The sequence below is a fragment of the Pyrus communis genome, chromosome 2, assembly GCF_041283825.1.
Source record: "Pyrus communis isolate YQ-2024b chromosome 2, ASM4128382v1, whole genome shotgun sequence".
Classification (NCBI taxonomy): domain Eukaryota; kingdom Viridiplantae; phylum Streptophyta; class Magnoliopsida; order Rosales; family Rosaceae; genus Pyrus; species Pyrus communis.
The window spans coordinates 18,285,912-18,311,908 of NC_142566.1; the positions used below are offsets into that span (position 1 = coordinate 18,285,912).

At 37.5% G+C, this 25,997-nt stretch overlaps 3 protein-coding genes across 3 annotated transcripts; 2 read left to right on the forward strand and 1 right to left on the reverse strand.

Annotated features, from left to right (window-relative positions):
* On the forward strand, positions 1-3,348 carry LOC137747189 (putative inactive receptor kinase At5g67200). Its single transcript, XM_068487239.2, has 2 exons — positions 1-1,556; positions 2,446-3,348. Exons 1-2 carry the CDS (start codon positions 128-130, stop codon positions 3,006-3,008), a joined length of 1,992 nt encoding a protein of 663 aa, XP_068343340.2. The 5' UTR covers positions 1-127; the 3' UTR covers positions 3,009-3,348.
* A 1,056-nt stretch (positions 3,349-4,404) lies between these two features.
* LOC137747531 (kinesin-like protein KIN-4A) lies at positions 4,405-14,082 on the reverse strand. Its single transcript, XM_068487662.2, has 26 exons — positions 13,503-14,082; positions 12,329-12,475; positions 12,082-12,231; positions 11,615-11,850; positions 10,864-11,051; positions 10,654-10,778; positions 10,380-10,416; positions 9,989-10,080; positions 9,743-9,850; positions 9,544-9,657; positions 9,374-9,464; positions 9,048-9,160; positions 8,333-8,431; positions 8,144-8,257; positions 7,945-8,061; positions 7,757-7,837; positions 7,307-7,378; positions 7,115-7,208; positions 6,987-7,018; positions 6,729-6,826; positions 6,541-6,627; positions 6,223-6,444; positions 5,713-5,875; positions 5,351-5,506; positions 4,970-5,269; positions 4,405-4,857 (listed from the first exon to the last, which is right to left on the reverse strand). The coding sequence occupies exons 1-25, from the start codon at positions 13,617-13,619 to the stop codon at positions 5,057-5,059; spliced, it is 3,066 nt and encodes a 1,021-aa protein (XP_068343763.2). The 5' UTR covers positions 13,620-14,082; the 3' UTR covers positions 4,405-4,857; positions 4,970-5,056.
* Positions 14,083-22,104: 8,022 nt separating this feature from the next.
* On the forward strand, positions 22,105-24,986 carry LOC137747571 (SUMO-conjugating enzyme SCE1). Its single transcript, XM_068487701.2, has 5 exons — positions 22,105-22,328; positions 22,422-22,505; positions 23,823-23,975; positions 24,088-24,201; positions 24,632-24,986. The coding sequence occupies exons 1-5, from the start codon at positions 22,260-22,262 to the stop codon at positions 24,692-24,694; spliced, it is 483 nt and encodes a 160-aa protein (XP_068343802.2). The 5' UTR covers positions 22,105-22,259; the 3' UTR covers positions 24,695-24,986.
* The last annotated feature ends 1,011 nt before the right edge of the window (positions 24,987-25,997 follow it).

A 25,997-nucleotide genomic window follows, 5' to 3' on the forward strand; every position in this document is an offset into this window, starting at 1 on the left:
CAGCTCCTCTCACTGTCACAGACTCCCACTACTAGACAAACACCCAGCTGCTTCACACTTTAAGCGCAACGAACCCAACAAAACCACCTCACTTCCTCCCTCCACTTTCCATGATCCACCACCCACCATGATTCCCTTCCTCCTCCTCCTCCTCGCCACCGCCGTCCACCCCTCCACTTCCCTTCCATTCCCTCCGCCGCCTCCAAACCTCCTCCTCCCATCCTCCGACGCCGTCGCCCTCCTGTCCTTCAAATCCCAAGCCGACCTCAACAACAAGCTCCTCTACACCCTCAACGAGCGCTTCGACTACTGCCAATGGCAGGGCGTCAAGTGCTCCCAGGGCCGCGTCGTCCGCTTCGTCCTCCAGTCCTTCTCCCTCCGTGGCTCCTTCCCTCCCGACACCCTCTCCCGCCTCGACCAGCTCCGCGTCCTCAGCCTCCACAACAACTCCCTCTCCGGCCCCATCCCCGACCTCTCCCCTCTCCAGAACCTCAAGTCCCTCTTCCTCAACCGCAACTCCTTCTCCGGCTCCTTCCCCCCCTCCATCCTCGCCCTCCACCGCCTCACGGTCCTCGATCTCTCCTTCAACGACTTCTCCGGTCCCATTCCTGACAACCTCTCTGGCCTGGACCGGCTCACCTCGCTCCAGCTCCAGTCGAACCGCTTCAACGGCTCCCTCCCGGGCCTGAACCAGTCCTTCCTTTTAATCTTCAACGTCTCCTTTAACAACCTGACTGGCCCGGTTCCCCCTTCCCTGTCCCGGTTCGACGCGTCGTCGTTTCAGCTCAACCCGGGGCTCTGCGGCGAGATTGTGAACCGGGCGTGCAGCTCGCACGCCCCATTCTTCGAATCTCGCAATGCCAGTTCAACCTCTCCGGCGTCGGAGCCGCTGGGGGAGAGCACTGCAGAGTCTCAGGGAGTTGTTCTGTCTCCGCCTTCCCCGAAAAACCACAAGAAAACCGGCGTCATTCTCGGCGTCGCAATCGGGGTTTCGCTCCTCGTCGCCGCCGTCTTATGCCTCTTTGCGGTGGCTCGAAACCATAACAAAAACATCACTTACACAGACACAAAACCGTCGCCAATTACCTCACCAGCCAATCGCATTCACTCTAATCCAAACAATTTCAGAACCATCGAAGCACAGATCCCAGAACAGAGGGAGGTGGTGCAGTTTTCCGACAGGGTAAAGACGGTTGAACAAGCAGCTCCTCCGAGAGCAATTCCGAGGAGCGGGAACTTGATTTTTTGCTACGGGGAGGCTCAGCTGTACAGTCTGGAGCAGCTGATGAGAGCCTCGGCGGAGTTGCTCGGGAGGGGTAGCGTTGGGACTACGTACAAGGCGGTGCTGGACAACCAGCTGATTGTGACGGTGAAGAGATTGGACGCCGGCAAGACGGCGATTACAAGCGGAGAAGCGTTTGAGGAGCATATGGACGTTATGGGCGGGTTGCGGCATCCGTATCTGGTTCCGGTGAGGGCTTATTTTCAGGCAAAGGGAGAGCGGCTGGTGATCTATGATTACCAACCCAACGGCAGTCTATTCAATCTCATTCACGGTGAGTGCGGTAAAAAACGCTTGAAACTATTGCATACTTATGTTTATTAAAATGTCCGTGTCACCTTTTTGGCATTATTAGCACGAAAGTTACACTAAAATCTCTACTAATGCTACAATAAAACATTGTAGCATTAATATTAATGGAGACATTTTTCAAACAAATAGGACGTCGACGATACATCCGTGCGTCGCGTCGCATTTGAGAGCGGGCGGGCTGGGGTCTCTGGCATTGTCACGTGTGAGAATATTATGGGTTTGGGTTTAGTGGTGTTGGGTTGTGCGTGACACGACTGGGTTATCAGTTATGCTTTTCAGTCAAATTTAGGTGCGATCACGTATGTTTTAATGCCGACAATCACGGGTTGGCCCCCTTTTGTACCATGATCAATTATTTCATGGTAAAATAATTGAAACGCTTGTATGGATCTAGTTGGATATTATTTCGTCCCTCAGCTACAGAAGAGCTGTAAATTTGGACGTTTTAGTTTTAATATTTTAGTTTAAAATTTGCACATGCAAGAATAGTGGAGCTTATCTAGAAAGCCATTTGCGAGTGATTGCACGTATAAAAAATTTAATTTTGTAGGGTTTTTCTTTGTAACCAAAAGGAAGTGGTTTTCGCACTCGCCTTTCTTTCCCTGCTTATGCACTTCTCCATTTGTTACTAGCCTTCCGAATCAGGATTGAATAAACGAAAAGAGAATAGAGACGAAAACAGTGGAAAAAGTGCATAAGAAGAAACCAAGGGTGTGAAAATCACTTAACCTATGAAAGGGGAGTGATTGAGGGTTTAAGGTGTAGGGTTTATAAACATCAGATCTTGTGATTTTAGCGAGTTGTTTATAAAAACTGTTGCTAACAATTTGCAATTATGCGTGAACAAATAGGTTCGAAATCAACTAGAGCAAGACCTCTGCATTGGACATCATGCTTGAAGATAGCTGAAGATGTAGCTCAAGGCCTTGCTTATATTCACCAATCGTCGTCCCTAATCCATGGCAATCTCAAGTCCTCTAATATTCTCCTCGGAGGCGACTTCGAGGCCTGTCTCACGGACTACGGCCTTGCCTTCTTTGCAGACACTTCTGCAAATGAAGATCCTGATTCTGCAGGCTATAAAGCCCCCGAGATTCGCAAGTCCAGCAGGCGAGCCACGGCCAAATCCGATGTCTATGCCTTTGGCATCTTATTGCTTGAGCTCTTGACAGGTAAACATCCGTCCCAACATCCGCTTCTCATGCCCACGGACGTGCCTGATTGGGTCAGAGTAATGAGGGATGACGATGTTGGGGATGACAATCAACTGGGAATGCTCACCGAGGTCGCTTGTATTTGTAGTTTGACGTCCCCGGAACAGAGGCCGGCAATGTGGCAAGTGTTGAAGATGATACAGGAGATTAAAGAGAGTGTGATGACTGATGATAACGCAGACGTCGGATTTTCGAAGTAGTAGAGTCTGGAGACTACAATTTTGGGTTCAAAGAAGTAAATCAAGGGAGGAGGTTGAAACAATTCTAATCAAGGGTATGAGGTTGACGAACGGATTTATAGGGCAAAGCTTGAGGAATTCTTGTAATTGCATCCACACGAGCGCAATCTGGTAATGGAAGATATATAATGATGATTTTAAGCATTCTTTCTTTCTTGTTTTGCCAGAGTTTTTGGTACAATGATGGCAAGGTGGTGATAAGTTTGGAATATTGTCACCTTGACCTGTTGCATGTGAATTTCTTTCGGAATTGTGTGGTTTTTGGTGCAGGCATGGATTATATATACCCATATTTTTTTTATTTTGATAATCATAAAAAGCAATTTAAGGATAAACTGAACACGTGAATTGATTATATCACGTGGCGATATTGCAGTATCCCATAATAATTTCATACAAATGATGCTCAATTATGAAAGCGTAACAATAAACAGGTTTGATTTACCAGCTTGGATGCTGACAACTTGTCAACTTCCAGCAAATAAAACAAAAGAAAGACAAATTGCCAGCTGCTTTCTCGTATCATCCCCTCTTCATAACGGACTTCCGTGAGAATATATATATATATATATATATATATATATATATATATATATATAAAATATACAATTCCAAACTTTAACCTAATAATATTCACGATTTTTTCTTTATATTCGAAAAATATCTAAATTTTCACCCCAAATTCACTCCATTCAGGTGGGTTTCCACGACTGTGGGATTTAACTGGGTTGGATTGCCATTCCTAGTAAAAACTCACATGCAAACGAGACGGTAAGGTGGCAATATTTCATACCAATCACGTGATGTCATGTGAGCAAGTTAAAATACACGGCGACACATGATAAGTTTAAGATATTGTCACTTTGACATTCTGGTAGCACTTTTAAGTTTTTTTCGAAAATTGTGTGGGTTTGGTTCAGGCATAAGGATGTTTTATTACAACATATTTCAATTCCAATCTCTGATTGCAGAACTTTACATGATCATCGTAAAGGCAAGGACCAACTGAACACGTGAATTGGTTATACTACACAGTGACGTTACATGAAACTAAAGTGAAAAAAGTAAAATGACTAAAACCTATACCCTAACAATTTGTCGATAAAATGACGGAAAATGATTTTTGCACTATTTGTTTTTGTTTGTTGATTACTTTATTCGATCTAAAGGTCAGAAATAAATATAAAGTGTGCATGTGAACAAAAATAGTGTGTTGAAATCGATTCCCTAAGCAAATGACCCTCTACCACTGTGGTGGAAAAGAGTGTTGCCCATGCCCTTGCATCACGGCGTAGGTTTGAACCCCGCTAGCTCCCTAATCTAACATTTAATTTAACAAATCTATTTTTTGAAAAAAAAAAAAAAAAAAAAATCAATTCCCTAAAATGAACAAAGTAGGTACAAACTCGTTAAACACTCCAACGAGAAATATGACATGTCAAAGCCAAAATTCTCCCAAACTAAGGTTGTACGACTACATAAACTCACCGGAGTTCGGGGGAGGTGATATACACGCAAAACACGGCAGCAGAAATTCAACTATGTTCTACTCTTCTGTGTGTAACTAAAGAAACGATGTAACAATGTACGAAGTACAAATCAGCATCAGATGTTAGCATCATAAAACCACCTATTTCTTGCACGAACGTGTCTTCTTTCACCACATAAACAGCAGTCCAATTTTCGCTGTCTTATGCAAGTTTCCTGAGACTGCTGGCATGACGAAGTCGTTTGTGATGCAACCATGTTTTGGCCAAAAGACTGTCAAACCTGCGATTCTCGTCCTGCCAATTTACAACACATCTGCATCCTGCACGCAGGCAACAAAAACATGTGTATATTTGATGCATGAATATATCGCGCTTCTCTTTTATACCAAAGTTGGCGGTTGCCTGTATTGGAAACAACAGGGGAATGATTACCTGCAGTTACAGTTGTTTTCACCAAGCCATATTTTGAATCGTATATGGCAGTCAAGATGTGTATACAACATAAAACGAAGCTGATATTCACATCATATCTATCTGAGTTTGTGGGCGAGGCCTCGGCCTAATTATTGTCTCATCGCTATGCTTGATCCATTCTGAGAGTCTCCAAGGCTTCTGCCACTTCCATTTAAACTGTAGTAGCCACTGATGATGACTTCTCTTCCACCTCCAAAGCTTACCGCCATGCCCCACCGTTGCTAGTTTCTTCATAGAGAATTGTCCCATTGGTACCATCTGCACCCAGAATGATGACTATTTTCTTAGTCAAGGAGGAGAATTACGACACTGAAAACAGCATAAAAGAAAAATAATTACCTTTTGTGTCTCGTCCAGAAATGCCGCCGAATCTTGAACCAACCCATTAACTATTCCAGTTGTGAACTTGAGCTGCTTGGGTGCTGGGAGTGACTTTGGAGACAAAGGACCACTAATATCATCCATTAAGTGCTTTAATGGAGTGCGTGAATTCGCCTGTTGATTCCCATTTAAGTAGTAGTGAGAACAATGAAGAATAATATGGATTTTATAAAAATAAAAAATTCCCATTTAAATCTTGGCAGATCTGCATGTTGGTTTATATAAACTACAGTTTCATAATTGATTATCCAATCAAAGGATAAGAACAAGTAAAAATAAGAAATTTTGACAGCCGCGAGAGGTTTAGCTGGCAGTCTCACCGAAGCTGGCGTACTCAACGCAACAGCAACAGCTTCTTCCATCACTTTTTGTTCCTTCACCAGCTCCATTCTCTGAACCTCACTTTTACGAAGTAGAGTGACAAGCTCATTCAGCTGGTCTTGCATGTCCTTAATTTCCATGTTCTTCTCCCACAACTGGCACCTGTTGACACAGATACATATATTAAAATTGCTTTTAATTACAATTCCTGAACATTCTTCATTATTTTTCTTTGACGTTGCGAAGAGGTAATATTTGCTCGAACAAAATCACACTAAATGAAAAAGAACTGACACTATCAATCAGAGTCATTAATCAAAACCGTGGAACTTAAAAGAAGACACAAGTAAAAGGTTTCGCCAATTATTTTTCACCCATCACCAGAGCATAAGTTAAAGGGAAAGTAAATTTCATGAAATGCATATCCCTAATTTGAACAAAGTAATCCTCACCAAGGCAAGATAGCTTCAACAGTTAATTCATCAGATTCAATGTAATTGTATAATCACCTTGCTTCTGCAGCACCATTAAATATATGTTGAAGCAAGTTCTTAGCGTCGCCCATTGTACGCAACTGATTCCAACGTCCACGACCGCTTAAGCTCTGCTCCCTTTCTTCTGCCTCTGACAGCTGTGAAGCCATCACCACGAGAGCATTTGAAGACATGCTCAGCATGTTCTCAAGTGAAGCTATTCTTGCCATTCTTGCACCCAGTGACATGGACAGCACTCTGATTGGTTGGGAAAAAGAATGTCAAATGGAGAAGACTATTGTATTGCATATCAATAATGCATGTGTATGCATACATGTGTATGCATGTGTATACCTGGAATGCCCGCTCTTTCCTCTTTGAGTACCAGAAAGCTGATCTGCTTGCTTGAATAAGGCCAACTCTTTTTCCAGTGCAGCTCGTCTAAAATATAACTTTCATTAATCCTAGTATAAGGCTATAAGCAAATTCCTTGCAAAATAAATAAAGTAAAAAAAAAATAAAAAAAATACAATAATACATACAATTTCTTTTGCTTCTCATATTCCAAACGAACTTCATACACTTGCACTATGACTTCCAGCTCATGATCAAGCCACCGTTGTAAAGATCCTTCATTGCCCTAGAGATGCAATTCGTTTTAAAATGGTTTCAATGTAAACTTATAGCAGAGATGATATTAAGGTCATTAATTTCAAGCGTAACGGTCTACTCGAGTAATACAATCCAACCAGCCATCCTAAATATTGAACCATTATAAGAAGTGAAGTGAAGATCTTTACCTGGCTAGTTGGTGTATGTCCATTGGGGTTAACTGAAGATGAAAACACTAGATTAGGAAATGAGGTTATCTGAGTTATTGGGGTCAACTGATAGCTACGTTCAAACAAAAATAAAAAATAAAACTTACCTGAGTTGTCACGTACAGAAGATTTGCGAGTTTCCAACAATTCCTTAAGCCGCTTGGTAGAAGTTGCTGCCTCTTCTGTCTTTCTTTGAAGAACCTGCAAGAATGTTAAAAATGATAGGCTGCATTCGGTATGGGTTTATTATCAACGTGAAAGAGTTCAATTGCCAGTATGTGTCAAATACAAATATATACCATTTTCTGGCGCTGATTCAGAGCTTCAAGTTTATGCCGTTCATGCTCATTTTTCCTTCCCTCCTTCTTTAGCTGCTTGAGATAAAATCACAATTAAACAACCAACACTAAATAGTAATAATAATTATATGGTAGAAAGAATGACAAAATAAGCAATTACATGCACAGCTGAAATAAAATGGGATTTACAAAGATACCCCAAATGATTACGAGGACTACATACAGCACGCAATTCCCAAAGTTTGAGAGCACTTTGAAACATTTTAAAAAGGTGTAATAAGATACAAAATGATAGATGAAGTCCATTGGAGAGCAAACTGACACAACAGATTTATAAAGTTTCGGATTATTGATAACTCTTCATATTCTTTTTCAGGAATTGACCACACTTCAATTTTGAGGCGCATTAGAGATGGACCAGATTGCATATTTTAATGGGAGGTAAAGCACCTGTAACAATTCCTTCTCGCGAGAGGCCTTCCATTGTCGAAATTGTTCTGCCTCTTGCTTTATTTTATGCTGCAACTGAACCTGCATATGATGAACAACTGGTTAACAAAGATCAAAAATGCATAAGATATTATACAATTCATAGTTCTGCTTATGGAACTCCCTGATGTACGAAAAATAGAACCAACCTTCTGAGATTTGATATATTGAATTTCAGCTTGCAGCCGCTTTGCTGCTTCATCACTTTTTTGTTTCTCCTTTAAAAGTTGGACCTGGTTTTCTTGTTTTTTCTTCAGATCTAATATCTGTAGTTCACAATGAATACATTCACTTATCAACACAAATACAGGCAAACTGAACCACGTTTTAAATATTTCACAGCATCACCTGTGTTTCGAGAGATTTTAATTTTTGTGCATGCACATCTTGCATTTTTTTCCCTTGTCCGTCCAAGTTAGAAGCAAGGCTTTCAACTTCAGCCAATAAGCCATCCCTCTCTTTCTGTAATTATTTCAACTATCAGATAGAGAATAAGGCCATTTCAAAAAATCAAAATTCACATATGTTTCATTTGACCTGCGCAATTCTTTTCTCTTCCTCAATTTCCATGATTTTCTTTCCAAAGTGCTGCTTCAGAACTGCAATGTCAATCCCTCCAAAAAGTCTCATCTCAGACTGCAAAAAGGTGGAAGCTATGATTATGGGGCAGTGACTGGTAGTAAAGTTACCGTTCAATAAAAAATTGATCATTGTCAGTAGATGAAACATGCCAGAAACATTAATGAAGGTTGATTGGAACACTGACTGCCAGCTCCACTATGAGAACAATGCCATACAAAAAAATATATCAGATTGAAGAATGCAACCCAAGAGTTCCCCTTTTCTTTTTTGATAATAATTCCTGAGCAATATATTCGTGGTTCTTTTTCTGATATACGGAATATTAGAAAGATTACAATCACAGAAAAGTAGGATTATCTTCAGACTGTAGATCATCAAACAAATAGGAACATAAATATGCTATACCGATTAATGAAAATACCATAAACAAAAATTTATCTGATCATATACCAAATATAGAATATGTTCAATCATCCAAGCAGTTATGAATGGTATGAATGGTTGAGACGCATTGAGATGTACTTGACCATTGTCTATTTCAACTCTCCATGTCTGATAAACATATAAAGATAACATAGATATGCGTATATATTATTCGGATTATGAGGACTTTTATTCAAGTTAAATCCCACGGCTAGTTTACATATGAAACTATAAATGAAAGTAAAACCTCTTTTTGCTCCAAGCGCTTGTTTAACTCATTTAATTCTGTGTCCATTGTATTTTGCAAAAGTTGATGCTCCAACTCTTTTTTTACTTCATCGATTTCCTTACAATCTTCACCTGGAAATTTTGGAATTATGCCCAAAATGTCAAGGACCAAACTTGCGAGTCAAAACAAGAGTTGTGCACCAGAATAAGCATTTTATAAATTCAGCCCAACCAAAGTGACCAGTTAGCATCATTACTCTAAATTCTTACTGAAGAGAAAGCGAAAAAAACTATATCATTTCTTCTAAAAAGGTAAAAAAAACATGAAACAAATGAGTGGTTCACCTGACGTAATTTCCCCAATTTGATAATCAGATGAACCCATACTCTGGAAGCCCCTCTTAAGTCCATCAACTTTTGTGAAACAAACACGGTCCTGAGAAATGGAAAACTATCAAAATGAAGATCACCAGCAATTAAATTGTAAACTCTTGTAAAAAGATTCATTGACATACTTGGCTCTCTGCTTCACCCTGCTGCACAACAGCGCATCTGCTGCGATATCCATTAAGTTCTCTACAAAGATTGTCATTGGTAACCTCAAGCCAGGCAATCCTTTCCTTAAGAACCTATGCAACCAATTTCAATGTGCGTCCATAAGAAGATGCATAGACAACTAATTTAAATCAATGAAATCTATTTTAAGCAAAATACCAGCACTTCATCTGATGGAGCTCCACCCCGAGCACATAGCTCTGCCTGTAATAATTTTAGCTGCTCTTGCATCTTTTGCATCTCATTGGATATGACATCTCTATTAACCTGTACCCCAAAACGAAAACATTTCAAGTTGGTCGTAATTCATGGAATATGAAACCAGATATCAACGGTGCTCATTAATTAAAACATTTCGTAAAGGGAATTATGGAAAACCATAAGAGAGTCATCTGACAAACTTACAATAGGTTTGTTCTGAATATTGCGAGCACGATTTGCATATTTCAGAGTGTTAAGACTTTCTTCGGCATTGATATCAGCAGGACTGATGCAAGCTGCAAAGAACAGAAAATTACCAAAAGTAAGAAGCATTAAAGGCAACTTCAATCAAAGAGGAATCCAATTCCAGACTAAGTAAATCTTGTTCGAAAGTAAACAAGTGGAAAAATCTAATGTCTTCAAACAAACAAAAAAAAAAAATCCTAATTGGACATTTGGAATAGCGGGGAATAATGGAGGATAAAAGTAGTCAATTCAATGAAATAATTGAGCGAGGGAAGTATGAATAAATGTCACTTTAGTATAATGGCATTCAACCAAAGCACAAATCATAGTGACAAGCTCGTAATGTTACCTATCATAACTGTTTTGCTGTTTCCACCAAGTGAATCCTGCCAAAATGCACAAGTGAACCATATCAGACAGCAACACATAAACCAAGCAAAAACAGAAACATCATCCTCTAATGAAATTATGAATCTATGATTTGAACATTGAAACATTGAAATGTGTGGAAATGCACATGTTTGATAACATTAAAACATTTCATGCTGGCATCAGCATCTACATTTTAAGAGTAATGTTACCATTATACATGATATCAGGCAGATTATTCATGTTTATCTTACCTGCAAGAGTCGAGTGAGTTTACTGTCTCGGTAAGGGACGTGCACCCCCTCTTTCCGCTTTTTCTCATCCCCCAATGCACTGATGACATTACCAAGTGCAAGAAGTCCCTTGTTAATATGTATACCTATTCATAAGTTAATGCTTACAAGTCTCAGTAGTTGATGATTGAAAGGTACAGTACGATTGCATTCATAAACAGTTTTACTGACCTTCTTTTAGACGGAGTCCACCGGAACCTGTCCTCTTAGCTCGCTCTGATCCAGCAAGATCTACCAAATGGAGTTTTGCGCAAAAATACTCTTCACCCATATCCTCATCTGGAGTGTCATTCCCAGGAAAAGCTGAACGGATTTTTCGCATCTGTTCTAATGTTATTGTAAAGATGGCATGCGATCGACTATACAAATGGGAACAATATATCATTAAATTATGAGCAATCACTTAAACTGTAGGTGTAACAAGATTTTCGAGCACTTGGATTAATTACTCACTACACATTTTTGCAAATGAAACATTTAGCTAGAAAAAAATCAAGCAATAATCAATATGGTACATATATACATTCAACAGGACTATTCTGTCATGCAATAATCAATATGCTACATATATATATATTCCCAGGCTGATATCTACAAAGGAAGTTCTCATTTTCTTGTACAAGTCTTGATCTTTCATAATACTAAAAGTCTTCAAGGTGCTACTAAAAGTTCAAAAGTAATACTGCTTTCTATATGAAATTGTAAAATAAATTTTCAATAAAATCAGCATTAATGATACTTAACAATTCAACATCTTCGACCACTATGATAAATAGAACTTAAACAGTACTTCGAAATGTCGATTTAGGAAATATGGATGCCAGAATCCTCAAAAATATATATACATGAAAAAGCTAACCATTTCAGTAATAAAAAGTAAATCTGCATCGCAGAGGGTAGAAATTTGAAATTCAAGGTTTACCTAGATTGGCTGTTCATATTTGTACTCCCCGTTGCTCTGTTTAATGATCCTTGATCCAGGCAAGTGGCCATTTCTTGTAATGAACTAACAGCAACTTCAGTTAATCCTGCTAAGGTTATGGCTCCATTTGATGTTTCACGAATTTGTATGGGATGCCTTCCAGAAGCATTAACTTTTGCGGCATGTCCATTTGTAGATACAGAATCCAACAAGTCCCTCACTTCTTCCTTCAGAATCTGCAAATTTAAACCCTATATTAATCCTCGTAGTATGGAAATAAAAATTGGCAAGAGATTGGTCTATGAAAACAACATAGATAGCTTGCCATTAAAGAAAAACTTGCCAATACTCTCACTGTTTTGAGTTTGATAGGACCACTCTCCAAACAACGAAAAGTTTCTGGAACCACATTGACTGAGGGCCTTTTCTATGACAAAGTAGGAATATGAACAACAAAAGGAATATACCTCTATATAGGAAACTTGCACTTGGAATTCGGTTTGATGCTTCAATATTTCAATCTTGTTGAACAATGTAGTCATAACTTGAGGAATCAACCCTGTCTGGCAACCATCTCCAGAGCCAGTTCCCATGGTATACGTCTTTCCGGATCCTGTCTGCAGCATATGTATAATTCAGCTGTTAAAATAACAGCAGACCATGTGCAAGATCTTATTCAACCGCAAGGCCCATTTTTCACAGGATAGACATTACCTGACCATAAGCAAGTACCGTAGCATTGTATCCTTGGAATAAACCATGAATAAGTGGAGAAATGCAGTCTTCAAACATGGCAGATGATGGAGCTTCACTGTTCCCATAGACATGATCAAATGTAAAAGAATGTGGGCCAATTTTTATCTGCACCATGGTCAACAAAGATAATACTTTCAGCAACTACGACAGCAAGCTAAAAGTTGCAAACACAAAATAGTACCATAATATCGAAAAGCCACTAAATTCACACAAGTGTGCCAAATGGTTTCTGTTTTCCTTACCATGAGCATAACTTTCGCTGGGCTTTAGCAAAATGAGATACAGGGAACATGTTAAATCATGCCCATACCCCCTAACTACTCTATAGTCTATAGACTATATTATCATGGTGATATTTCTTGAGTTTTATCTGTTGTGGGAACCTACGTGTTAAAGTAGGTCTCATGTTAAGTGGGTATGCAAAGAGTCTCAGGACAACGCAACCTGGCAAAAAAAGGACTTTGTCAGGTTTAATGCTGGTTTACAATTGTCCTTCGTGTTAATTGTATGAAGGCAATTTGATAGTACTTTGTTTTAATGGTATGAAGGCAATGAGATATGTATGTGTGTGTGTGAGAAAGAGAGAGGAATGGGTTTGATTTTGCGTTGGTAATAATTCATGTCTGCTTGTTGAACCCTAATCAGAAGGTCATTAAATCAGCATTGACAAGAAGGAAACTTTTCAACTTCTATTGTTTTGCCTAACCGGAAACATAGGGAACGACAGCTCAATTAACAGACTAGACCATGATATAGCACTGGAAAAATGAGAATCTAGCACTCGCTGTTTAAGATTCATATGACACACTACCGCAATAAATTTCATATGGTGAAAAACCAAAATAATTAGTTCCAATAAACCAACCAGTAATTTCACAGAACCCTACAAGCAATGCACATAACAGATGAAGGGGAATCAACCCCAAAACTCCAAAACTCCATTGATTAAACCGCGACGCAATCTCGAAACACCAGTAATTCATTTGATAATGCTCAAAAAAACAAACTAAACTAAACCTTACATTAATCTTTAACTTGACAGACAAAACCCACCTATCCAAATTTAGCTACACCAAAAATTCCAATCTCAAAAAACAACCCAGTTCCTCAATGGAAACAAAACTCAGAGTACCTGAGGCTTTCCGGGTGTAACAGCAACACACTCCTTGCAACCTTGAAGGCGTTCATCGCCGATAAGTGGTCTAATGTGCAGAGCCACCTTTACACTGCAATTCTCTGATGCTTCCATTGAATAAAATTGAAAGGGAGAAAAAAAGGAAGAAAAAAAAAAAAAGATGCAAATAGATATGGGTTACTGAAGAAAGTGGTAATATTGTTAGAAACTTGATCTCATTATCTGATTAGTTGGAGTTAGGATGAAGAAAATGATACAACAACAATTGGGTTTTCAACAAACAGATACATATATATATATATATAGAGAGAGAGAGAGAGAGAGAGAGAGAGAGAGAGAGAGTTGGTGGGTGGAGAATGGGGAGTTTGGGGGGAGGGCGGGAGCGGTTTGAAAAGAACTGCAAAGGGACTTTTGGTATCAAATCAAACCAGTGGGTCCTTTCTTCTTCAATGGCGGTGTTGGTGAAGTTGAAGACTTTTGTTGCTGCTTTAAGTTCCCAAATTGCCCTCCAGCGCCGCCGGCTGCTGCTCCTCCTCCTCCTAGTACGAGTGACCACTGTCTCAGTGAGCTGTCAGCTGTGTTCCCACTTGGATACATAAATATAAAAGAAAGGTGGGCAACCACCAGTCTTGAACCGTACACTTGTTGGAGGTAATTTTCCCAACCGTCGACTTCGGAGTATATTTAGTTTATTGGAAAACAACAAAATAAAAAAATAAAAAAATACAACTATAAAGGCCTCGAAGAATGAAAGGAAATGTGGCTCGTCTCTCCCAATGTGTTCTGAGGTCTGACTCAGAAATTCAACAGTTCATTATGTTTAATAACGGTATTAATATTAATTTTCATTTTTCTTCTGGTTTTCGAATGCTTATTTTATCTTTATTTACGTATTAATAATTATTTTTAATTTTGTATTGAATAAATAATAATAAAAATTAAAATATCGTAGTCTAGTGTTATTCTTTTTTTATTGATAAATAAGAAATTATAGATTTAATTATTGTCAAAAGTGAATTTGAATCACGTTATTATTAGTTTATTGTGAAATTTGTTATTGATTGTTAGTTGCAGATATAACTGAAGTCTTGTGATATTCTTATATAATTTTTCTTTTTCTTACGGGCGTAAGCCCCCTTGGGATCCAAAAGAAAAAACTATTCCATCTAATCCTTTTTTCTAGAACTCACATTCCTCGTTTGAAATGATCGATATATCAATCTAGTACTAGCAAAACGTAGAAAATGAGAAATTATCTTGACAAAATAATAATTATTATTATCACCACGTATCCAGCAAATATAAACAAATACACCTCTAATCATATGCTTTTTTTTTCTTCTTCGTAAAGCTCTAATCTTATGTTTAGACAACTACAAAACTCATGCTCGAACTCTTTTTCATTTTTTAACCAAAAGAAAAACTAATGTCTTTTATTTTTATACTAAAATGTCTCAATCATATGATGACACTGCCATAAGAATCCCTTAATCGTAAAAAATTTATGATGTTCCGCTGATACCGTATATTTTAGACTTCTAACAGTAAATTTTTATTTTTTTTAAGAAATGATATTATTTACACTAAAGATTTTAAGGGGTGGGAGAATGGTCTAAGTCTCACAATGGACTAGCAATAATGTGGTTCAAATTCGCCTTTGACAAGAAACGAACTTAAGATATCTCACTAAACAGTAGTACTAAATGACTGTTTTTTCGTATTTTTAAACAAAGATTTAACAGTCAAAAGAAACTAGAATATCACATACTCTGAAACACCAGGAAAAAAAAAAAAAAAATCCCCCTATTTATTTGTATAATACATGGATTGGATTTGACTGCCTTAAAATACAAGTGAAGCCTTAAACAAGCTCACCAAGGATTGTTATGATTCAGGTTTGTCCAATATCTCATTCGTCCCCAAGAAATGAAGAATGCCCAGAAAAAAAAAAGAAATAAATAAATAAATAAAGACAAAGATATCAACCTCAGAGAACTTGAAGCTTTCTTTGTCTATACCTAACCTAATTACCCCTTCAATCTCCATATCCATTGGATTCTCCCAACTTTTGCAAAGTAGAGGCCCCAGCAGCAAATGATATCAAATTGTCCCTCTGGATTTGGATGTGGACTGGTTCGTTTTTTAATACCTTGATGTTATCATAATCTTTCTTGGGTGATATGGAATGTACCGACAAGAGTCTTACTACCAACCTTAAGTGGTCCAAAAATAGGAGTAGGGTTCACTCTCTCCAAATCTTCCTCTCCTTCAATCTCCTCCTATTTAAATGATCTCGGTTTAGTCATGTCAATATCTTGTATTAACTTGTTTATCGAGAAAGAGAAAAAAAAGAAAAAGAAAATGAGAGTGAAGGGGAGGAGAGGGAGTGGATTTGGAGAGAACTTAAGAGATTAGACTTTAACTAGAAAACACACAACGGGTGGAATAACCTCAATTGTAAGCCACTTCCTTTTGGGTTTCGTAATAAGGTGACAAGTCATACTCAATGAGGGTCTAGATCGAAAGGGACTTGCTTTGTTAAAAAACGATGGTAATTTGTGCAAAATTCATTCTCTAAGATTGCTTATTGGAGAATGCTTTTGACCAAAGTGATACTAAATGGGTAGTGATTTTCACTTACGTTTTCTTCTTCTATATACACTTTCTGTTTATTTATCCTTTGATTTTTCGTCGATTTATTCAATCTAGGGGTTAATAAAAACAAAAGGATGAGTGCATAGAGAAAAGAAGATTGCGAAATTACTTCCCAAGGGACTTCAGTATATTAGTGGTGTGTCTTAATTCAAGTACAAAATAACATATTTGAAAGATGTGGAAGCACGTATAATTGTTGGGCTTGACACACAAGTAGTTTGCTTTGATAACTGATACCGTGCGTGGGTACATGCTCAGGACTCTGCATGGCCACGTCAAACTAATCTCAGATTTTATCTCGTATGTATTCGAATGGATGACTGGGAAGAGAGGATTAATAATTTACAACATATGGGAGAGAAAAATTGCAATGGATGATGCATAGGATGATGGTAGAGAGGCGTTTTCTATGGATGGAAGGTGATGGGAAGATGGTTTCTAAGCTGCTCATTCACGTAAGAACACATATAAGTCAGTCGTTGAAATCAAAGGGGAATATTTTACGTAATGCTAGGTAGACTAAATTTTGTAAACTAAATTTTATAATCCGATGATATGGTTGTCGAGAATTGAATTATTATTTAAGTGTTGATTAACGTGTTGAGATATATAATAGCTAGATCTGATACTATGTTAACTTTTCAGGTCCAGCATGGTCCATCACCAATATCACTAGTCATAACTTAATCACCTATTATTAGTTATTGAGTTTTATCACAAAAGATTTTGGTGATATTAAAAGTAAAAACTCATATATATTTATGTACATTATTTGTCATATGACCTATTTTGGATATGCTATCCAACATATATATTTTGAATGTCTTGCCCGTTAGCCTCCAAACCTCAAACGAACAATTGTATCAATATCATCTTCTGTTTAATTGTAAGTTTAGCCTCAAACCAATAAAAAGGATCGGAAGGACTTCATGTACGTTGGACGACCCTACCTTTCTATGACTTTTATTTGCAGAAAACTTGGAGCTAGCTAGAACTCTTTATTCCAGTTCTTTTTTCCCTTTCGTTCTTTGTGCTTTCTTCACTGGGCCTTTCCATTCGATGTTCCAGCCTATTACCTTTTGAACATGCCCCATGCAAACTTTGTGCTTTCTAAAGTGATTCTTCCCCACAACCACAAACTACCAAAACTTTAGCTTAAACCAATTATATCAGCAATAATCTATACCTTGTTAGCTTCCCTTTGGATGCGATTCCTTCGTAATATTAGTTGGTTAATTGCGTTCGGATGACATGGTGTTGTAAATTCATTCAAATACAACATGTGTATGTGTACGGGTAATGTCTGGGAGACTAACTAGTTAGACTAAATTTGTAAACCGTATGACGTGATTGTTGATGATTGAATTATTACTTAAGTGTTGATTAACATGCTTATTTTTTATTGATGACATATCACATGGTTTGTAAATTTGGTCTAAGAAATTGGTTATCTAGCATTACTCGTACGTATACAAAGTTCTAGGGTTTGCCACTCTATTGAGTGGGGTTAATAGTATATTGAGTCTAGGTTTCACATTTTTTTGAATAAGAATTGTGAGAAAGTGAGGACAAAGCGCCATATCGGTGAGAGACTAATCCATGCAAAGTCTCACTGTCATCCATCTTATCAATCTTCTCCTTTTTTAAAAAGTCTTTCTGTATTTTCTTCTCCATGTTACTTTATTAATGGAATTCCTATTGACCAAAAAAAAGATTGAAATTCCCCATATTCCATCCTTTTTGGTTATCCCTCCCTACTTACTCTTATCTTTGAGTCTTTGGGAGTCTGTTTTTCCCAGCTTGAACCTTATTATATCTCCCACAAGTTAGAGAGTCGGTCTAGCCTTGTGTGTGTAACGGTTATAGTCCTCACCATAAAGGTTATATGTATCTCCCACAAGTTATTGATGAATTTTTTTCGCTACTTTTAGATATCTCTATGAAACAAAAATCATAAGTACATCACTTTAAAACATTTGTGGCTATGGTTCGCAATATTTCTCGAGTTACCATTCGGGTCCTCCAAAGTGATAATGTTACGGAGTATGTCAACTAATCTTTTTCCACCTTTTGTCATGATTGGGTATTTAACAACGCAATTCTAGCCCTCATACTTCCCAACAAAATGGGCATATCGAAATCAAACATCGTCATATTGCCACTTAAGTAGGCCTTACTCCACACGGTTGGTCTTGCCCGCACTATATAGGTTGAAGATACTCTTAATACGCTCTTTTATGTGCGACAAATTTTCAAGTCTATCACGTGGACAACAAAAATCAAGTGATAGAGCACGTGTGGTTGTTGGGTTTCACACTTGTGACAACCTACTCTAATACCATGAAGAAAGTTGAGGTTTCATCATAAAATCAATTGGCAAGATGGGAAGTAGTTCAACTTATTTTATAAGCCCATGCAAGGTCTCGCCTCTCATCAATGTTGATTCATTCTCAATTGAAATTAATAATTAATGCAGGTGGACTTGGAGCATTACGCTAGTACGTAGTGTTACTTGCACTGTCACGATTAATGTGCCAGAAACATGGGGCGGTAGGCCATATGTCATTATATAAGTGAAGGAATTTTTTTTTTCCGAAGTGTTCCTCCACTTACTAATGTAGGTGCCCGTGTTCCGAGCATATTAAAACATTTCTCCACTGTCATGGCACAAAAAGTCTCTCTCATAATAAATGCCAATTCGATTACATGCAACATCGAACCGTCGACGTCTGGTTCAGAGGAAAAGATGCATGGTTCGCTTGATACAAACTATAGCTGTGGTCATGTGGGTGTGCTGCTCCAGAACCAGACTTTTCGCAGTGGCTAGCCCAGAAGTTAGATTTCTTTGCTTTCAGTTGTTAATTATCATGTCTTTGTCTTGCACGTTAAGTGCAACGGCTCTAAAGTCTAAAGCTTTATCTCTCTTTCCAGATCAAGCTTCATGCACTTGTCCAACACATATCCATGTGCACCACCGCAAGTTATATGTTCCTTTCACCACGTACTTTGGAATGGTAGGCAATTAGGTATATATGCATGAACATTATATCTATTCTGGCAGCTACCTCTGACAGCAATCTCAACCCTAAATTCCTTAACCTGTTCCCCCCGCTTTACAGCAGTTAATTGTTCTGCACTTTGGTTTATTGCAGACGACGAGAAAGTTGTAGATGCTAAGTCCAGCATCTTTGTATCGGGGTTGCACGCGACTTAGTTTGATTTGTAATTCAGAGTGTTGAATTTCTAGTCATGCATCTTGAGTCCGAAACATACTCTCTCCTTATCCAAAGGCTCATCAGTATTACCTTATCCAAATATAATCCTTCAAACTTGTTGAAAATCAGTAACAAGGGCTCATGATTATTACCTTATCCAAATATAATCCTTCAGATTTGTTGAAAAAATAAGGTTAAAACATATACATGGTCATGGACAACACATAATGATGACGATTAATCCTCAAATTATAAGCTTTTTGCATCATGTAGAATTTTTCAGGTCGACGGGCCAAGGGCCCACTCCAACAATACTGATACTGTTCCCACTTTATTGCCTGCTCAATCCTCAGGTATGAAGTTTTATCACAAAAGGTATCAGTGTTAGTTAGAAAGAGGTATTTCTATTTAAACTGCTTTCTCTTTGGCCCTATGTCCGATGTGAGACAAATTGTGTTTCAACACGTCATGAGCGAGATAATTAGTCTAGATTACATTGATCTAAATCTAATTGATTAAAGCAAACTAAGACCGCTAAAAATCTAATTCTTTTGTTAGGGGGTCTCCATTGCAATAATAGTGTAGGCTTCATCCCCTTCCATATCTGATTGCCCTACTTTGAAAATGGTACTTCTATTCAACCCAATTAATATCTTGAAACTTCTTACTGGTTAACACCACTTACTATTATTTTTCATCACACATATTGATTTAAACTCTTTTAAAGTAAAAATAAAAAAATAAAATTTCTCAACGTTCGAATTTGACCCTCTCTCTCTTTCTTAAAATTTTTCCGGCTTCAATATTGTTCAATTCCGGTACCAAGTTCCCTTTGATAAATGTAAGAGGACATAGAATATGTGCTTGATAGCTTACGAAGGGAAATGGCTAAACTACAAAAGTATGATTGAGTTATACTACCAATTTGAGAACCAAACCGAACCAATACAAAGTATGATGTTAAATTAGGGACTGGATACGATAGATACATTTACTTAGTACAATAATCTAACGGTCAAATATGCAATATAACATAGCAAAGTCCAATACGTTATTTTCCAGAAGGGGAGTTTGCTCGACCCATTCCCCAGTTTCCCACATTGCTCAAGTAAGTTTGAGACTCCGAATGAGAACCTCCTTCCCTTCCGGCCACTCTCCGTTCACACAATTCTCGAAGCAAAGGAAGAAGGGTGGGCATCAGGTGCCACAAGCCCTTTGTCCCACACATCTATCCAGAAGCAAGTGTAGTTCACTAGTTCCACTGAATGCTCCTACCCCTACCTGTATATAATAGAACATGTTGAGCCAAATCTTCTTCATGTACATCCTACTTTATTTAGATCGGGAAAATTTTACAGTTTTTTAAAACTATGTGTTGTGGCTCTAATCTATAGTCAATTCTATTTTCATATAATTTGTCAGTTTGAGGCCTAACCTAAATCGAATCGGATGGATCGCACCCCCGACGTACAAGGGAAACAAAAAATAAATAAAAAATAACGGGCCTGTAACTATAGTCCAATCATTAAGTCCATGTAAAATTCCGCAAGAGATCATATGATCTTAGTCTAATGGGCTTTTAAAACAAGGCCCAACCCATTCTGGTAGGAGCCTCGGTTACGGCAACGATGTAACGTCGTACAAAAGCTGCTGCACAGAATTTGACAATCAAAGCACTTACAGCGTGGATCACGTGAACAATACTCCATGGCGTGGTTCTCACGCGAGAATTTGACACGTAAATAAATTTAAAATGCCACCAGATGTCATTCCCTTTATTTGTAAATAAGAATAGCACTTCGATACGAATTCTGCTATTTCTTATCTATTGATTATTTAAGATTAGTTTTAAAAGAGATGTTAAATACGTCAATTAAGATTAGAAGGCACCATATTGTTCTTCAAAGGAGATGTCATATACTAAGTTATTTGACTTCCTTACTTTTTAACTGTTTTGTTTTTTTACGATAAACAAAGATAAAATTAAACTCCGTCAGTGGTTAATCTAACAAAATTTATCGTTTGACAAAAAAAATGTAATTTTTTAACGTACGAGTCTTATTGACAACCAATAAGATGAAAACAAAATTTACTTTTAATTATTTTTATTAGTTAATGCAACTGGGTTGAAAATTTAATAAAATAAATATTTGATATATCAATTAGAAAAGAAGAAGATATAACATCTATATTTAATTTGCCACATAAATAATAAAATAAAATTTGAGAAATGTTAATAGAACTTTCTCAAAAGTGAGACCATCTCAAAAATGGGACTCTCAACTACCTCATATGTTGACACAGTGATGTTAAATTGTGAAGTGTTGTGACTTAGTATTACGGTCTAACGGTATTCTTCTTCTCTTATAAGTGAGAGATTTTAGGTTCGATTTTCGACAAATGTGAATTTGAACCATATTTTTGATGGCCCATTATGAAGCTTAGTATACTCCCCACTCTTTTAGCGTAAATAATAAAAAAATAAAAAAATAAAACCATAAAGCGTAAGAGAGTCTATGAAAGTTTCACTTTTGAGAGAAATTTTTTTAACATTTTGCCTAAAATTTTGATGAATTATTTAACATCTTTTTTTGAGATGCCCTGACGAGCCCGCTATTAACAAAGAAATAGCATACTTTTGTATTTAAAAAATAAGGAATTTCATTGACTTTGGGGACCAAAACTTCGAAAAAAAAAATGTTAAAATTACATAATTGACTGGAAGCCCCATAAACCATAAAACGAGAATCGCACCTCCCTCGCAATCCATTCGATGTTTCGTACCACCAAAATATAAAAACACCAAAAAAGTCTTCGATTTTCGCCCTCTAAAAGAACCCCAAAGGAGACGACTCGGAGACCCACAACCACAAGCGACGACGCCATGTCTGGAGGTATAGCTCGCGGCCGTCTGGCGGAGGAGCGCAAGGCCTGGCGGAAGAACCACCCTCACGTCCGTACACCCACCCCCTCTCTCTCTCCTTGCGTCGTGAATTACTGTTTAAATTGGGTTCTGATTTTTGTGGGTTAGTTTTTGTGTTTGTAGGGTTTTGTTGCGAAGCCGGAGACTTTACCAGATGGGACGGTTAATTTGATGGTTTGGCATTGCACGATTCCTGGCAAGACCGGCGTAAGCTCTCTGACTTATCGGGCACTTTTAATTTCACTGTTTTTATGTATTTCTTTTGTCCTGATGAAATTTTGGGTTTCTTAGTTCATATGGATTATTGGGTTAGAGGAAATGAACTGTTTGAGATGGGTTTTTTTTCTCAATTTTGTTTGAAGTTTATAGAAACTACTTTTTTATTAATCTATCATACGATTACAACTGAGAAACTTTCCCGGAAAACTTTTGTAGCCGAAATTGTTTCCCGGAAAACCGTAAGTTAGTCGTTTTACTTGTTGGGTAATGTTGTATTGGCACTTAGTTTGGTACAGTCTTATACTCTTATTTGCGAAATTTTCAATCAGTATCATTAATGAGGTGAAATCATGTTTGAGTGCACGGTATCGATGTATGCCACACCAAATTCTCTGACGAAGGAAGAGCATTAGTATATATTTTGTTGAGAATACTTGCGTGCGACTTGATGTGTTATGTTACTTGCGTGATTTTAATTGGATTTAGTTTGCATATTGAGCACTTTCATCTATTACTTGGTTCATGGATTATAATGAAAATTTATATTTACTACTTTTTTCTTACTCAATTTGTGAGCAAATCCATGTTTTATGCTGGATCTGGTCCCTGAAGAATGATTCATAAGTGAACTTGAATGGTGTTGCAAAATATTTGAGCCATTTCATGCATGTTTAAAAGATTTGTAGGGATAAATCACATACGTACTTTAGGATGGAATTAATGACGTTCTCAATCCTATTTAACTTTTGGCTAAATCACTTGTGCATGAATCAAGGCCTTTTTGTTTATTAACCAGTGAGATGGAATGCTTATGCATCTTCTTGTTATATTATGCTTCTGTCATTTTGTACCATAATGCAGAAGCTTGTTTTGATTTTAGGGGAAGACTCGGCACAAATGTCCTTCTTTGAGGGCTTTTTTTTCTTCTAATATCTCCAAATGATTTTATCTCAATTTTTAATTGTGGATTCTTATTTCCTTTATCCTTTACAAACTCAGGTGTTTTGTTTATTGTTTTTATGTCATTCAACATGTTTGTAGTAATTATATACTCGGTAGTTATATCAAGAGTTTGTTTACTTCAGAGAAAGTTACGACAAGAAGAAGATTTGTTCAGGCAATATGCAAGAGACATTTTGGTTATTTATTAACAGAAGGATGCCTTTACTGTTCTCTTTTTTTTTTTTTTTTTTTTTTTCAGATTTTAAAGTGAAATTTGAAATGGACACTGGATAGTAGATATGAAGAAATAAAATTTGATGTTTTCTTTAGGTATTCACTTGTCTTCGTAATCTTTTGTTGCAGACTGACTGGGAGGGGGGTTTCTTTCCACTTACACTTCACTTCAGTGAAGACTACCCTAGCAAGCCTCCAAAATGTAAATTCCCGCCAGGTTTCTTCCATCCCAATGTATATCCATCTGGAACTGTCTGTCTGTCAATTCTTAATGAGGACAGTGTAAGTGCCTTTGTCTTGTTTAAACTCTTTCAACATAAGAAGGCCACTTCTTTGGCATGGAGAGTTTAGATTTTAATCTTATGGTACTAAGCATTCTTCATCTTCCATGTAGGGTTGGAGACCAGCAATAACTGTGAAGCAAATTCTCGTGGGAATTCAGGATTTGCTGGACCAGCCAAATCCTTCTGATCCTGCACAGACAGAAGGGTATCACCTCTTCATTCAGGTATTCTTCTACTTAACAACTTTGTGTTTAACAATTGCTCCACAGATTTTGAGGTAAGGTTCTATGTTTATGTAATGAATGTAAAGAAAATATAATTGTAGTATGCATGTACGTAACTTTAACGGTTGCATTCGCACATTTTCTGAGGTTATGCAATATCTTGGGCCGTCCACTAGGCAAAGGGTTCAGTATCTTCCTATTTGTTTATAAAATATCCGCTTGCTTCACTAGTCCTGGAAGTGGGAATTAATTTGCATCAGAATTCACCCTGCGTGACTGCAACTCAAGGGTTGCCATTGTTGTGCTATCTATTGGGGGCCATAGGATTGATTAAATGCCGAGAAGTGACCGCCTGTTACGAATTTAACTGGGTTTAATTTATGTTTGCTTAAGTTTCTGTTCTTATACTCTTCAATTTGGCTTAATGCAGGATGCCACAGAATACAAGAAGAGGGTTCGGCAGCAGTCGAAGCAATACCCACCTCTTGTCTAATGCAAAATTGGCCTTCTAGTCCAAGAAAGTTCCGGTACTTTGGAAACTGTTGGTTGCTGCCTTTTGTTTAATGTTAAAACTGCTTATGTCAACAGTGTTTGGAAGTTATAAGCAGTTTTAGTTAGCATCACACAAGGTTGAATTTATTTTCTGCCATCATTTGGATTAACTTGTGTTAATGAATGACACTAGTACGAGTGGTCTGGTGATACTCATGTCAATGAGAAACACAATCGTAAGTGTTGAGACTATGTCATTTGTGTTAATTTATGACAATCGTCGTTCATGGTTTTGATTGCGTGTATATCTTGAGTAAAGCTACAAGCACCAAATGTTTCTCGAAATTTATGATACCAGTTGATGTTGATCCGATGGTTTTTCATTTGTACGTTTTTGCTCACTTTTGATCTCATTTGTTTAGCAATTAAAGTTTAATGGACGATCGGTTACACCAGTTGGTATCAAGAAATCAGAAACGCTTTTGGTGCGTGTAATACGTGCGTTATGTCGAAGTAGTTGGCACAAGATTCATGGAAAACTGAATGAAGTGCATTCAGTGTTATATCCTGTCTTTCCAGGGACCATGGAAATCAGGCACTCAACAGTTTTAGGGATGTAAATCAGTCGCTTATTTCTGCAGTCTTTCTTCTCTCATGGTTTTCAGTTCACCAAATTTCGTTAATATTTTTATATGAAGTCGCCTATTTTTATTGAACTTCTTATACATCTTAATTTGATTCAAAACTACCATTTAAGTTAAATTCTTTAATCAACAACTTGGTGGATCCAACAAATGGTCACACTTTGTTTCTTTCAACCAAAACTTTAAAGAAACTGTCACTTTGTATTTGTATGTGAAAGGTATGAGGTTCAGATTTCGTTAGTTATGAGTTTGATATCAATTTATTTATTCACCACTTAGTCAAATACATTGTTATGTGAAAGATAAATAGGTACTTTGACGTGTGTACCTTTTCTCTCGTCTATCTGATCTCTATATGTAATTTGTATTTTCTAATGGACATTTAACATAGAGAGAAACTCAAGTGATATTTGCTGTAGTTGCGCCTCCACCACTCCAAAAGCTGAGTAAGAAGTTTCCAGGGCTGAAAAATCACTTTCGTACTAAAACTTACCAACGGATTACATCACCATGGCTTAATCCTAATTTAAATTTTTTGGGTAAATTACAAAAAACTACCTCAACTATTGGGTCAACTACAGTTTCATATCTCATCTTTTAAACATATCAATGTCATACCTTATCTTACGAATTTGTTGCAATGTCATACCTCCGTCACTT

Excerpts from the sequence above, each read along its gene's own strand:
- LOC137747189 (XM_068487239.2), top strand. The coding sequence starts at position 128 with ATGATTCCCTTCCTCCTCCTCCTCCTCGCCACCGCCGTCCACCCCTCC. Across the intron at positions 1,557-2,445 it reads TCTATTCAATCTCATTCACG|GTTCGAAATCAACTAGAGCA; the intron begins GTGAGTGCGGTA and ends GTGAACAAATAG.
- LOC137747531 (XM_068487662.2), bottom strand. The coding sequence starts at position 13,619 with ATGGAAGCATCAGAGAATTGCAGTGTAAAGGTGGCTCTGCACATTAGA. Across the intron at positions 11,052-11,614 it reads AATATGAACAGCCAATCTAG|TCGATCGCATGCCATCTTTA; the intron begins GTAAACCTTGAA and ends CCATTTGTATAG. Across the intron at positions 9,465-9,543 it reads AGGGTGAAGCAGAGAGCCAA|GACCGTGTTTGTTTCACAAA; the intron begins GTATGTCAATGA and ends TCCATTTCTCAG.
- LOC137747571 (XM_068487701.2), top strand. The coding sequence starts at position 22,260 with ATGTCTGGAGGTATAGCTCGCGGCCGTCTGGCGGAGGAGCGCAAGGCC. Across the intron at positions 22,506-23,822 it reads CGATTCCTGGCAAGACCGGC|ACTGACTGGGAGGGGGGTTT; the intron begins GTAAGCTCTCTG and ends CTTTTGTTGCAG. Across the intron at positions 24,202-24,631 it reads GGTATCACCTCTTCATTCAG|GATGCCACAGAATACAAGAA; the intron begins GTATTCTTCTAC and ends GGCTTAATGCAG.